This window comes from Lonchura striata, chromosome 8 (assembly GCF_046129695.1).
Source record: "Lonchura striata isolate bLonStr1 chromosome 8, bLonStr1.mat, whole genome shotgun sequence".
Lineage (NCBI taxonomy): Eukaryota > Metazoa > Chordata > Aves > Passeriformes > Estrildidae > Lonchura > Lonchura striata.
The window spans coordinates 1463261-1477981 of NC_134610.1; the positions used below are offsets into that span (position 1 = coordinate 1463261).

General features: G+C 47.6%; 1 protein-coding gene across 3 annotated transcripts in view; it reads right to left on the reverse strand.

The window, feature by feature from the left end:
* FMNL2 (formin like 2) overlaps nt 1–14721 on the reverse strand; it is a 115413-nt gene that overhangs the window by 34632 nt on the left and 66060 nt on the right. For all 3 annotated transcript variants that reach the window (XM_077784866.1, XM_077784865.1, XM_077784867.1), the window contains exons 2-6: nt 14415–14498; nt 9888–9968; nt 7014–7090; nt 4436–4519; nt 2318–2470 (exon numbers count right to left, since the gene is read on the reverse strand). In XM_077784866.1, the coding sequence (XP_077640992.1) occupies nt 2318–2470; nt 4436–4519; nt 7014–7090; nt 9888–9968; nt 14415–14498 (479 nt within the window). The remainder of the gene's footprint in view (nt 1–2317; nt 2471–4435; nt 4520–7013; nt 7091–9887; nt 9969–14414; nt 14499–14721) is intronic.

Here is a 14721-nt window from a genome sequence, read left to right on the forward strand (position 1 = left end):
CTTCTCCTGGGGTTGTCACTACTCCGGGATTGTCACTTCTCCTGGGTTGTCACTTCTCTGGGGTTGTCACTTCTCTGGGGTGGTCACTTCTCTGTGGTTGTCACTTCTCCTGGGGTTGTCACTTCTCTATGGTTGTCACTTCTCTGGGGTGGTCACTTCTCTGGGGTGGTCACTTCTTCTCCGGGGTTGTCACTTCTCCTGGGTTGTCACTTCTTCTCCTGGGTTGTCACTTCTCCGGGGTTGTCACTTCTCCTGGGTTGTCACTTCTCTGGGGTTGTCACTTCTCTGGGGTGGTCACTTCTCTGGGGTGGTCACTTCTCCGGGGTGGTCACTTCTCCGGGGTGGTCACTTCACTTCTGCTGGGGCTGTCCCAGCCCCGCTGTCCTGGCATGGCAGCAGCGCTGGCTCCGTGCCCCTTCCCTGGCACTTACGGGATTTCCCGAGCGGGAAAAGGGAACGGGGGAGATGTTGAGGTGGAGATTGGGGCAGGGGAGGGGTACAGGGAGGTGTGGGAAAGGGAAAAGGTGGAAGGAAATGAAGAGGAACGATGTCATGGACACGGAAGGTGCTCCTGAGTTAGGAATTCCTAATCCCAAGCGCTCCTCCCGAGGACACGGCACCTCCTGCCGGCTCGGGCTGTGCCGCTTCTGGCAGGGCAATTCAGGAGCAAAGAACACCAAAACCACTCAAAAAAACCCTAAATTAACTCATCCTGCCGCATTTCTTCCCCAGAGCTCTCCTCCTCTGCACTGCCTGAGGGCTGGGAATTAAACCTTCCAAGGTTTGGAGCCAACTCAACATCGACCCCGGGGCCAAGGTCGCTGCCTGGCACACCAAAGCCACCTCTGCTTGAAGGGAAAGGCTGGAAGTGGCTCCAGTTTTGGGATCTGCTACGCTCGCGGGATTATGGAGCAAAACTCCATGAAAGCCAAAAAAAAATCCCAAAGGATCCCGCGCTCTGAGCTGCGTCCTGAGGAACAGGGCTGGTGGCTGCAGTGGGACATCCAAGGAATGAAGAGAGGTGCCCGTCAACCACTTCTGGAAAGTGATCCTGCCTTTTCCATAAATAAAACTAAAAAAAAGGAATGTTGGGAAAGAGAGACGCGGTAGCCAAGCGTGGAATGGTGAGAGGGTGACAGCAGGTTTGGGGGAGGGAAGTGGCCTCCCCAAAGAATCCAATATCCCAAAGAATCCAATATCCCAAAGAATCAAATATCTCAAGGAATCTAATATCCCAAGGAATCCAATAACCCAAAGAATCCAATATGCCAAGGAATCCAATATCTCAAAGAATCCAATAACCCAAAGAATCCAATATCCCAAGTAATCCAATATCCCAAGGAATCCAATATCCCAAAGAATTCAATATCCAAGGAATCCAATAACCCAAGTGCCGCATAACGCAACTCCACACCCAAGGAATCCAAGATCCCAAGGAATCCAATATCCCAAAGAATCCAATATCTCGAGGAATCTAATATCCCGAGGAATCCAATATCCCAAGGAATGCAAGATCCCAAGGAATCCAATATCCCAAATAATCCAATATCCCAAAGAATCCAATAACCCAAGGAATCCAATATCCCAAGGAATCCAATATCCCAAGGAATCCAACATCCCAAGGAATCCAACATCCCAAGGAATCCAATATCCCAAAGAATCCAATATCTCAAGGAATCTAATATCCCAAAGAATCCAATATCCCAAAGAATCCAATATCCCAAGGAATCCAATATCCCAAGGAATCCAATATCCCAAAGAATTCAATATCCAAGGAATCCAATAACCCAAGGAATCCAATATCCCAAGGAATCCAATATCCCAAAGAATCCAATATCTCAAGGAATCTAATATCCCAAAGAATCCAATATCCCAAGGAATCCAATATCCCAAGGGATCCAATATCCCAAAGAATCCAATATCCCAAGGAATCCAATATACCAAAGAATACAATATCCCAAAGAATCCAATATCCCAAGGAATCCAATATCCCAAGGAATCCAATATCCCAAGGAACCCAAGATCCCAAGGAATCCAAGATCCCATCCATGGCAGCACAGAAGGAACGTGCTGCTGGCAGAGAGAGGCCGCAGGGTGGGAGCCCCAACTCCCACGGCTCCATGGGAACGCTGGGCGACATTTTGGAGCAGAGGAATCGCGTCCTCCGCTCATCCTGCCCTGGGAAGTGATTCCTGCCCCTGAGGGGCTCCTTCCACCTCCGAGCACCGAAATTCCTTCCCCCTGCTGGGCTCGGAGGGCGGTCAGGGATATCCTGGTGGGAGAAGCTGTCCCTCAGCGCCCATCCCCGGCTCCGTACCGCAGCGTGGAGTGCCGGCCGGAGCGGGAGACGCTGTTCCCCACGGGAGAGGGCAGATTGCTGCCCCTGTGCAGGTCCTCGATGGAGCGGCTCCAGGGCTTGGACTTGTCCATGGAGCTCTCCACGCTGTTCTCCAGGCTTTCGAAGTCAAACCTGCAAGGAAACGGGAATGCCAAGGCCGGGCCAGGCCGGAGAGACGCGCGCGGAGTTTTCCCTCCCGCCGTAGCTTTCGGTGGAATCGCAGCGTCACAGGACAAAGCCCAACGGGACCAAGGCGAAGGAAAAGCTCTCCAAAAACCATCAAATCCAAGTGATCCCCCAGCACTGGGAAGGTCCCGTCCCACCCAAACAACTCCACGGTTCTGTGAGCCCAACAGGTGGAATAACGACGGGAAAGGAGAGTTGTGGTGCTGGAGGGACACGGAAAAGTCCAGGGAAACAGGATGAGCTTTGCACGGGGAAGGAAATTCCACACCAGGTTCATTCAGGTTGGGAAAAGCCCTCCAAGACCATGGAATTCAACCATTCCCAGCCTTGCCAAGGCCACCAGTGATCCTTGTCCCCAAGTGCCACATGCTCGGGGCTTTGAATCCCTCAGGGACACATCCAAACAGGATCTAACAGCTTCTCCAACATAAAATAAATGCAGCACTGGCTGCTTGCTGAGGAATAGCCTTGCCTGGAAGGAAAAGCTGGGAATTCTGGGGGCTGTCTCCAGTGAATCTCCATCGATCAGCTGTGCAAGTGCCACCTTGGTTTCCTCCAGCCCAGTTCGGCCCCACAAACCTCCCAAAACACTCAGATATCACCACAACCACCCCAGATTCTCTGATTTCTGACTCCTAGCCCATTGTTCTGCCATTCCAAGCAGGAATTGCTTGTTCCCCTTCCAGCTCCTGAGGTTATTACTCATTTTCCCCAAGCAAAAGGGGAAAAACCCAGCGAGCTCCTTGCGTACATTTGTATAAATTTAGGAAGAAAGGCTTTGTACAAACATTTCTTTTCGCTGTGCACGGTTTTTTCCAGTGGGTAACATTTGAAACCATAGGATTTTCCCTCATAAATTTTCCTGCAACCCCACCACAAATCTCTTTTCTGGGCAGTGACCGACGTAAATCTGATGGCAGCCTCGCTAAAAATAAATTATCGGCTCTCCCCAGCTTGATTTTCTGTTCCAAAATTATCTTTAACCTAAGGCTTCTCTTTCATTTCTATAGAAAAAAAAATCTGCTATGATACCCTGGATGACTGTGGATAATTCCCCATGCCTGGAGTTCTCCACGGGCAGCTTGGATGGGGTTTGGAGCACCCTGGGGTAGTGCAAGGCTCCCTGGCCATGGCAGGGATGGGATTTAAGGTCCCTCCCAACCCAAACCATCCCAGGCTGATTCCACGACCATAAAACAACGTCTGAGCTGAAGATCTCCACTGAAAACTCATTTTCCCCGCTGGTTTTTCAGAGGCCACCTCATGATTTATGACCCAAACAACTCAATCTGATCCCAAGGTCCCAGATGTCAGAAAAAAACCCTTTATTTCCAGTCTTCCCAACTCCCAGAAGATCTCTGGGATTGCTCCCGAGTTGTGCTGCAGCACATCTGCTGCCCAGCAGCCCGGGCTGCTGCCGGGAGCAGCTCCTGCAGGGAGGGAATCCCTCTGGACCCAGCAGGAATACAAACCCTGGGCTCAGACACCAACTGCAAACCCATTTTCAAGGAATTCTGCATCTTTCCACACATTGTGGGATGGCTTCTCCACCCCTAAGATGCTCGGAGACCAAAGAGAAAAAATTAGGGATAGAGATGAATAATCTCAAGGTTTAAATTCAGGTTTTTGGGGTTGTTTTTTTTTTGTCTGCTGCGATGAAATAATTCCAGATTCACATCAAGATTCCCTCTGCTCTCAGGCCCACAGAATCATGGAATTATTGAGGCTGGAAAAGACCAGAACCACCAAACACTTCTCTGCCCACCAAAGCATTTTTTGAACAATTCCAGGGATTAGGATTCCACCACTGCCCTGGGCAGCCTGTGCAACGCTTCACCCCTTTGGAATGAAGGAATATTCCCTAATATCCATGTTTTTCCTGGCAGGAAATCCCAGGAATGTCTCACTTACGTGACTGCATACTGGGCAAAGCTCAGGTATTCCACCAGGACATCCAGGCCTTTGTTCTCCTCGTTCAGGAACTCCCTGACCCACCTGGGAGAGGAACACCAGACATTAGAGCCGTGCTGGGGCTTTGGGATTCCCTGGAATTCTCAGAAAAACTGGAGTCAGAGCCACTGCAGCACTCAGGGGAATAAAAAAAAAAGGATTTTCAAAATGATTTAGACTTCAAAGAGTCCTTTGGATGCTTTGCAAATGAACTGAAATTCAGTTTTTTTGCAGCACTCTGGAGGTCAGCTCCTAACACAGGGACTTGGCTCCGTTTTTATCTCATCCTGGTTTCCAGCAGGCTGGAAAAGCAGGAAAAGAATCTCTGATGGGTACCCTGGGTGTGCATTTAACAGCAATTCTGCCTCTCTTTTAACAGGTGTTCACCTCTCCCAGTGAATTCTGGCCCCTGGGCTTTGCAGAATAACTCAGGAAAGTCTGTTATGTTCCAAGATGTTGAAAATGCCGAGAAAAAAAATGGAAAATCTCTTTAAAACTGCAAAGCCAGAGGGGAAAGGAAGCTCAGCACAGCCCCAGCTCTTCCCTGGGGCAGCAATCCCCTGGGAGAGGCTGGGTGCCGCTGGAATGAGGGAATCCGGGCAGGGAATGGGAATTCCGGGCTCGTGCAGAGGGAATTCAGCACCTGGGACGTGCTGGGATTTCAGGAGGGACATTTTGGATCAATTCCCCGCGAAAATAACCAGCCTGGGCTTCCATAAAATGTGTTTGGGAAAGAATTCCTCAGCCAGGGCTCCCAGGGGAATGGGCACCGGGGCTGCTCCCTCTTTTATTGGCTGGGCAGCACCCAGGGTCCTCCTGCTCATCCCAAATCCAGCAGCACCCATGGGTGCCCCAAAGCCTCCTGCTCATCCCAAATCCAGCAGCACCCATGGGTGCTTCAGGGCTCCTGCTCATCCCAAATCCAGGAGCATCCATGGGTGTCCCAGGCTCCTGCTCATCCCAAATCCAGGAGCACCCATGGGTGCCCCAAAGCCTCCTGCTCATCCCAAATCCAGCAGCACCCACGGGTGCCTCAAGCCTCCTGCTCATCCCAAATCCAGGAGCACCCACGGGTGCCCCAAAGCCTCCTGCTCATCCCAAATCCAGCAGCACCCATGGGTGCTTCAGGGCTCCTGCTCATCCCAAATCCAGCAGCACCCATGGGTGCTTCAGGGCTCCTGCTCATCCCAAATCCAGCAGCACCCATGGGTGCCCCAAAGCCTCCTGCTCATCCCAAATCCAGCAGCACCCATGGGTGCTTCAGGGCTCCTGCTCATCCCAAATCCAGCAGCACCCATGGGTGCTTCAGGGCTCCTGCTCATCCCAAATCCAGCAGCACCCATGGGTGCCCCAAAGCCTCCTGCTCATCCCAAATCCAGCAGCACCCATGGGTGCTTCAGGGCTCCTGCTCATCCCAAATCCAGCAGCACCCATGGGTGCCCCAGGCCTCCTGCTCATCCCAAATCCAGGGTGAGCAGGGCTGCAGCAGCTTCTGTCCCACGGGAAATTGGAATTGGTGGGAGCGAGGATGGGAAAGGGATGTCTGATAAAAAATTAAATTCTGATTCCAAATTTCTGCTGCAGCAATTTGGGATTTGCTGCTTTGGGGATAAATGTGCTGCTCTTATTCCCAGCCAGGCTCCATGTTAAATCTGTAAGACAGCAGTTGAGGGGGGTAATACATAAGTAATTCAATTTAAAATTTAAAAATCCGAAAGTTATTATTTATTAAAAATAATGTATTGTTTCTCTAAAATTGTAAATTTCTATTTTATGAATTTATTAAATAGATATAGAAATTTATTTCTATTTATTCTGGACACAGCTTCACTCCCTGTGCTCCAGTTGAGCAGGAGCCGATTCCAGCCTTTCCTGAGCCCTCAGAAAAATGTGGATGAATCCATCAGGAAAGGATTAAAGCTGAATTATCCTCCCGAGATGCCCAGCTCCCCTTAATTAAGCCCATCAGCTTTAATTAGCAATCAAGTGGCATCACTCATTGACACGCAAAGGGGTGTACTCTCAAAGACAGACACCTGTAGAATTTAAAAATAAATTACTAAATAATAAAAATTAAATTAATAAATAAAATCAATTTTAAATGAAAATGAATAAAAATAAAATGAATAAAAGTAAAAATAAAAATAAAAATAAAAATAAAAATAAAAATAAAAATAAAAATAAATAAAAACTAAAAATAAAATTAAATAAACTAAAAATAAAAATAAAATAAAACTAAAAAATAAAAATAAAAATAAAATAAAAATAAAATAAAAATAAAACTAAAACTAAAAATAAAAATAAAAATAAAAATAAAAATAAAAATAAAAATAAAATTAAATAAACTAAAACTGAAACCAAAACTAAAACTAAACATAAAAATAAAAACTAAAAAAATTAATAAAATTAAAATTAAAATTAAAATTAAATAAAAATAAAATTTAAAAATTAAAAATAAAAATAAAAATAATTTTTAAAATAAGATAAAATAAAAATTTAAAAAAAATTAAATTGAACCAGAGGCATCAGAAATTCTCACCCAATGTGGTTCGTCCTCAAGGAAATTTCCAGTTCTCGGAGCACCTGAGTCGACTCCTGGACTCGTCTCCTGAATTTCTGCAATGGAGTGAGCAGCAAAAATAACAATTAGGCTCCATGAAAAAAACATCACCATCTCACCCAGCACAGAGGGAATGAAGAAAACAGGGAGGAACGGAGAACTCCCCTAAATCCCCAGGAATGCAACAACAGCCCAGCAGTCAACACGCGTGGAGACCTCCCTTCTGCTCCCAGGAACAGCACGAAGGAAATCAAAAACCTGGAGATGAAGAAATGTTTCCTTCCAAGGCAAGCTTGGACACCAAACCTTCTCCTGAAGGTTGCAGAGCCCCTGTGCTTTGGAAAGGAGGTGGCAGAGAGCCAGGGGGCTCTTCCAGCCCAGCTGCAGCGGGGTCGGAGCATCCTCTTCTCCCTGCCCGCGGGAATCCCTCTGGAGCAGCTGCTGGGGACATCCCCAGCCTGAAGGAGAGCTCAGGGGGTGACAGGGATAAGGGCAGGCTCGGCTGGGATGTTGGGAGGGAATTCCTGGGTGAGAGAGTGGCACAGGCCACGCAGCAAAACCGGTGCCAGCGCCTCCGTGGCAGCAGAGTCCCGCTGGGGTGAGAATTCCGGGCTGGGTCTGGGGTCTCTGGTGGTGGAAAAGTCTCTCCTCCAGCCTGAGCTTCCAAAGAAAATTCAGAAATCTCTGTTGTTGGTCTCAAGGGAGTTTACTGCAAGTTATCTAAAAGATTTTCTCCTTGAGCTGCTGTGGTTTGCTCACAGCTCAGGCAGAGGCACACACACACCCTGACATCCTCTCTGACCCCGACTGCTTCTTCTCTCCCACCCAGGGCTGCTGCTCTCTTTTATATGGGACATTACGTGTTACATGTTACAGTTTTTCCCAATGCCTATTACCTATATTAAATGGTGCTTTTCTATCTTTTATATGGTACATTACGTGTGACATGGTTACAGTGTTCCCCAATGCCTATTACCTATATTAAATGGTGCTTTTCTATCTTTTATATGGTACATTACGTGTTACATGTTACAGTTTTTCCCAATGCCCATTACCTATATTAAATGGTGCTTTTCTATCTTTTATATGGCACATTACATGTGACATGGTTACAGTTTTCCCAATGCCTATTACCTATATTAAATGGTGATTTTCTCTCTTTTATATGGTACATTACGTGTTACATGGTTACAGTTTTCCCCAATGCCTATTACCTATATTAAATGGTGATTTTCTCTCTTTTATATGGTACATTACGTGTTACATGGTTACAGTTTTCCCCAATGCCTATTACCTATATTAAATGGTGATTTTCTATCTTTTATATGTACATTACGTGTTACATGTTTACAGTTTTCCCAATGCCTATTACCTATATTAAATGGTGATTTTCTATCTTTTATATGGTACATTACGTGTTACATGGTTACAGTTTTCCCCAATGCCTATTGCCTATATTAAATGGTGCTTTTCTGCTCTAAACCAATCTGTGAGTGCCAGCATCACCAAGAACATGGAGGTGAGGAAGAAGAAGGAGGAAGAACAGGGTCAGCCCACTTTCCTCCATCTTAGAACTTCTGACCCCCAGGTACAAAGTAAAACCCCCCTGGACAGGTGCTAAAACCTCCCTGTACAACACTAAAATTTCCCCTCTGTTTTGTAACTACTTTTACTATCCCATCTAACCCTTTGTGACTGCTTGTTCCACCTTCAAAGCTGGTAACTCATCCCATGGCTCAAACCCAGGTTCCTCCTGCTCATCCCAAATCCAAGAGCATCCACGGGTGTCCCAGGTTCCTCCTTCTCATCCCAAATCCAGGAGCATCCATGGATTTGTCACCATGGATGTGAATTGTCACCATGGATGGAATTTATCCCCATGGATGGAGGTGATCTCCATGGATGGAGGCGATCTCCATGGATGGGAGTTGTCACCATGGATGAAGCTGATCTCCATGGATGGAAACTGTCACCATGGATGGGAATTGTCATCATGGATGGGAATTGTCACCATGGATGGAGCTGATCTTCATGGACGGAGCTGATCGCTACGGATGGGGGCTGATCCCCATGGATGGGAATTGTCACCATGGACGGAGTTGATCCTCAAGGATGGAGCTGATCCCCATGGAGGGAGTTGTCACCATGGATGGAGCTGATCCCCATGGAGGGAGTTGTCACCATGGATGGAGTTGTCACCATGGATGGAGCTGATCTCTATGGATGGGGGCTGATCCCCATGGATGGGAATTGTTACCATGGACGGAGTTGTCACCATGGATGGAGTTGTCACCACGGATGGAGCTGATCTCTATGGATGGGGGCTGATCCCCATGGATGGGAATTGTCACCATGGACGGAGTTGATCCTCAAGGATGGAGCTGATCCCCATGGAGGGAGTTGTCACCATGGATGGAGTTGTCACCATGGATGGAGTTGTCACCACGGATGGAGCTGTCACCACGGATGGAGCTGTCACCATGAACAAACAGTGCACTCAGCTGCACTGAGCCTCTGCCAGGCCAATTCCCAGACACAAGAACTCAAAACTCGGACGTTCCTTCTCAGGGTGAGCAAAGGGCCATCAGACAGGGGTTTGGCCAAAGCCAGGCCTAGAGACAATTTGTCAGATCATTTACTGACAACGTGATTAAAACAAGCCGTGCTCCGTGCCAGATGGTCCTTGGCTTCCCAACATCTGCTCTCCTTCCCAAGCTGGAGAACTGCAGCAAATTCCCAATTTCTCTTTGCTTCTCCCTGAAACTTTGCACAAAGGCAGGAAGGAACCTGGACCCCAGCACCATCCTGGCTGAGGAACGAGGGACAGGCAGGAGGAAACGGGATGCTCCTCACCTTCCTGGTCACTGCTGGGTCCAGATATCCCTTCAGCTTCTGGATGTACGTGTGTGGAGGATTCTTCACTTGGAATCTTTCCTGGAAAAGAGGCAGGAATAAACATCAGCCATTTTACTGTGTTTACCCACAAAACACATGCACTGCGTACATATTAAACAATATAGATCTGTGATACATTCTATTCCTAAGTGGATAATCTATGCATGAAATTAAAATAGATTTAAATGGATCTTGATAATTATATCAACAGTATAAAAAGACATCTTAAACATTCGGTGGGAATTCTGAATTTGAGTTGCACATCCATCTGAAGTTCCAGGGTTTCTGCTCAGCAGGAGCACGGAGAGGAAGGAGAAGGGTCAGGAGAGAAGCTGCAAGCACCAACACAAAATCCTTTTTAATCACTTGGAGCAAACCTTCCCCTATCCCAGGCTGCTCCAAGCCCTGTCCACCCTGGCCTCGGGCACTTCCAGGGATCCAGGGGCAGCCCCAGCTGCTCTGGGAATTCCAGCCCAGCCAGGAATTCCCAATTCCCAATCTCCCACCCATCCCTGCCCTCTGGTCCCAACACCTGGTGCAGGGATCACTCGATCTCCACTCAATCCCCCCTCAGCCCCAGATGCCAGATTTGGGTGCCAAACGCCAGCTCTGGCTGCTGAGAGCTCCCTGATTTTTCCCTGCTTTCCCAGTGTCCAGCTGGAATTTTATCCCACCAAAGCCGCCGTGAAACACGAGCTGTTCCACGAGCCCTGCGCTGCGTCCAAACCTCCTCACAGCATTCCCAAAGATTCTGATCCTACTTGTATCCTGGAAGGACTTCAAGCTATTCTGCCCCTTTCCCTGGAGGAAAGATCTCATCCCAATCTCCTGACATTTCCTCTTTTATCTGAAACCTCCCTTTATTAGGTCAGGATGCAATTCTGACTGCATTATTCCAAGGTTATTCCAGAATGAACAGGACACCCCTGCCCAGTTACCAGAACTGTCTGAACACCACAAGTTCTTCCCGTTATTATCTTGCTGCTTGCTGGAAAAGAAGTAATCCATCACGGCCAGCAGGAAAGAAAATGAAGGAAAAACTCTTCCCTGAGCTCCACCAGGCCTGGTGGGAGCTCAGGAAGTCACAGAGCACTCAGGGCTTTCCTCTTTTACAACTGGATTCTTTTTCCATGCACCTCCACGCAGCTCTGGAATTGGCATTTCCTATTTTATCTAAAAACCAGCTCAGAAAATGCAAAGTTCTTTGCTGAGGCTTCTTCTCTGGACAAAGTGACACCAGCAGGGCCTGTCCTGCTCCAGCACCGTGTCCACCACCGTGGATTCTCCTTGGCTCTCTCTCAGGGATTCCTGGAGCCAGGCTCACCTCAGTGGCTCCCATGGGGCAGACAGAGAATTCCTGGAACCCCAGAGTGGTTTGGGTTGGAAGAGCCCTTAAGGATCCTCCAATTCCAGCTCCTGGCAGCAGTGTCCCATCCCAACAGGGCTCCACCTTCCCTCTCCCATTGATTCCCCCCTTTTTGGGGGCTCTCTGCTGCTGACAGCGCTGTGTTCACTCCAATCCCCCAGAGAAGCTCTTTTTCTCTTTTGGATTAATTCCTCTTCCCACATAATCCACCCTTGTCTGCTGAAGTGACAGGAGCTTTTCCCAGCCATCAGCTTTAATTGCCTGGAATCCTCAAAATTAAACGTTTCAAGAGACTCAAAGAGCACATTTGACAGTCTGGGATGCAGCTACTGGATGTTTTTGTTTGTTTTCTTCAAACCTGGCTGCAATTATGTATTAATGTAATAATCTCTGCAGCAACTTAATTTAAAAAGACGATGCTGATCCTTGTGGAGTGGAATTATTTGGGTTAAAGGACTTTGCAGATGTTATCCACGAGCAGCAAACACCAGCAATGCTCCTACCTGAGGAGTGACCAAAAATGACTTGTGGTAAACATCTCCTAGGCCTGGAAACATTTTTACAGCCCCCTCAAGTGTTTCTTTTTTGCTGGTTTGGAAAGCTACGAGGGATTAGCCTTTAAAATTGCCCTTTCCTGGCTACGATTCCTGTCTGGGTTTATCCAGCTCGGAGTGTTTTATATTAGAGGCTGATTAATAAGCTGCAAGGGCCAGGCTGTGCAGTGAGGCCTCCAAGTCACCCTGGATGTCTGGTCACAGCCACCCTCTTCCCAAAAATCTGACTGGGAGCTCCGAGGGGTTGGGAATGGAGCTGGTTGCAGGGCGACCTTCCTGGAATCCACCAGGATCCTCTCGTGGTCCTCCTTGGGAGCATCCCAACACCCACACTTCCCAAGGCACCGCTGTGCCTTAAAAACCACAGTGAAAGAGTTAAAAACCCCCTGCTTTTATTTCCTGTCAGCTCCTCCCCTCCACTTCTGGCAATTCCCACCCACTCCTTGGCCAGCTCTGCTCCCAAAGCCAGGATTTGACACCATCTGAGCGATGAGGTCGGGCATTCTCACCCCACCAAAAGCCTCAAATCCGGGCTGGAGCAGCCAAACTTTGCTCAGCAGATGCTGTGGGGTGACACCACGACTGGGACTTTGCTGGATGGAGCCATTCAGACACACAGCAGAGTTCCCAAATCCTGGTGAAAGCCTTTTTATCTCCATCTCCTGCAGCATCATCTGCAGGCTGAAAGGACACGGAGCAGCAGGGACTGCACGCTGCCTTTGTCAGCCACCAGCCCGGCAAACCAGCTTAATTCCCAAGGATAAAATCCTTTCTGACTCGGAAAATCCCTGGGGAGGGGTGCTGTAAGGCAGGATGGAGCAGCACAGGGAATGGAAGGACAGCAGCACAGGAGAGAAATGAGATAAGCTGGGCTCAGCATCTTCCTTTGGGGGAATAAATGGGGAGAACTCACTGGGATTCAGTTCTGAATTTGGGACAAGGGATGGAGGGACAGGAATGGCTTCCCAAAGCCAGAGGGCAGGGATGGCTGGGAGATTGGAATTGGGAATTCCTGGCTGGGCTGGAATTGCCAGAGCAGCTGGGGCTGCCCTGGATCCCTGGCTGGAATCAGCTGGGATAGTGGAAGGTGTGCCACCAGGGCAGGGCTGGGACTGAATGGCTCTGAAGTCCTTTTCAACCCAGCCCCATTCCATGATCCCATAATTCAGGGAAAATCATTTATTTGATCATTTGTTCATTTGATCATTTGTTCATTTGTTCATTTGTTTGGTCATTTGCTCATTTGTTCATTTGTTCATTTGATCGTTTGTTCATTTACTCATTTGATCACTTGTTCATTTGTTAATTTGATCATTTGATCATATGTTTGATCATTTGATCATGTATTTGTTAGTTTGATCACTTGTTCATTTGATCATTTATTTGTTCATTTGATCATTTACTTGTTCATTTGATCATTTACTTGTTCATTTGATCATTTGATCACTTGTTCATTTGAGCACTTGTTCATTTATTTGTTCATTTGATCACTTGATCATTTGCTCATTTGTTCATTTGCTCATTTGTTTGGTCATTTGATCATTTGTTAATTTGATCATTTGCTCATTTGTTTGGTCATTTGATCATTTGTTCATTTGATCGTTTGTTCATTTGTTTGATCATTTGCTCATTTGATCGTTTGTTCACTTGTTCATTTGATCATTTGTTTATTTGCTCATTTGTTCATTTGATCATTTATTTGTTCATTTACTCATTTGATCACTTGTTCATTTGTTTGCTCATTTGATCATTTGTTCATTTATTCATTTGATCATGCATTTGATCATTTGATCATTTATTTGTTCATTTGATCACTTGTTCATTTGCTCATTTATTTGTTCATTTGATCATTTGATCGCTTGTTCATTTGTTCATTTGAGCACTTGTTCATTTATTTGTTCATTTGTTCATTTGATCACTTGATCATTTGCTCATTTGTTCATTTGTTCATTTGCTCATTTGTTCATTTGATCATTTGATAATTTGTTTGGTCATTTGCTCATTTGTTTATTTGTTCATTTGCTCATTTGATCATTATTATTTGCTCATTTGATCATTTGCTCATTTATTCATTTGCTCATTTGCTCATTTATTTGCTCATTTGCTCATTTGATCATTATTATTTGCTCATTTGCTCATTTATTCATTTGCTCATTTGCTCATTTGCTCATTCATTTGCTCATTTGCTCTTGTTTGCAAGACCCTGAGGTCAGGCTGAGCCTGTGCAGGGCAAAGCCAGCAGCGCCCAGCAGCCAGAGGGAATCCAGGATGGAAACCCCAGAGGGGAAAGGGACCATCCCTGTGTGAGCTGGCACCAAACAGCTCCTGCCCGACCTGCTGCCAGCACAGCCCAGAGCTCAGAGCCCTCTGAGGAACCATCCACGCCACAAACCAGGGAGTGCCAGCAGCCCAGGACGGGCTGGGGTGGCTGCAGCCACCACCGCGAGACCTCCAGGAGCAGAACGGGGCAGGAATGAGTGCCTGAAACTCCCTGCACGGTCCTGCCCAGCCCAGGGACGCTGTGGATGGAGCAGCTGGGAGGAGGCACCTCCCAAAAGCTCTCACCTGGTCACAGATGAGCTCCCACTTCTTCTCGTTGTCGTACTGCCGCAGGAGCCGGGCTTTGTCCGGGGGCAGGTTCATGGCATTCTGTGGAGAGAAGGAGCACTGTGAGACACCCACCACGGCCAAAGGGCTGCAGCAAGCCAAGGCAGCGTGCCTGAGGTTGCTGAATTGTTCCCCGTGAGTTCCTGATGCCAGAGCTGCTCGGGAACGTTCCCTCCCCGTGGTGGTTTTGGCCCCAAAAGCGCCAGAGAATCACGAGGCGCCCGAGGGCAGAGCTGGGACACACGAGGTGAGCGACTGAGGGCCA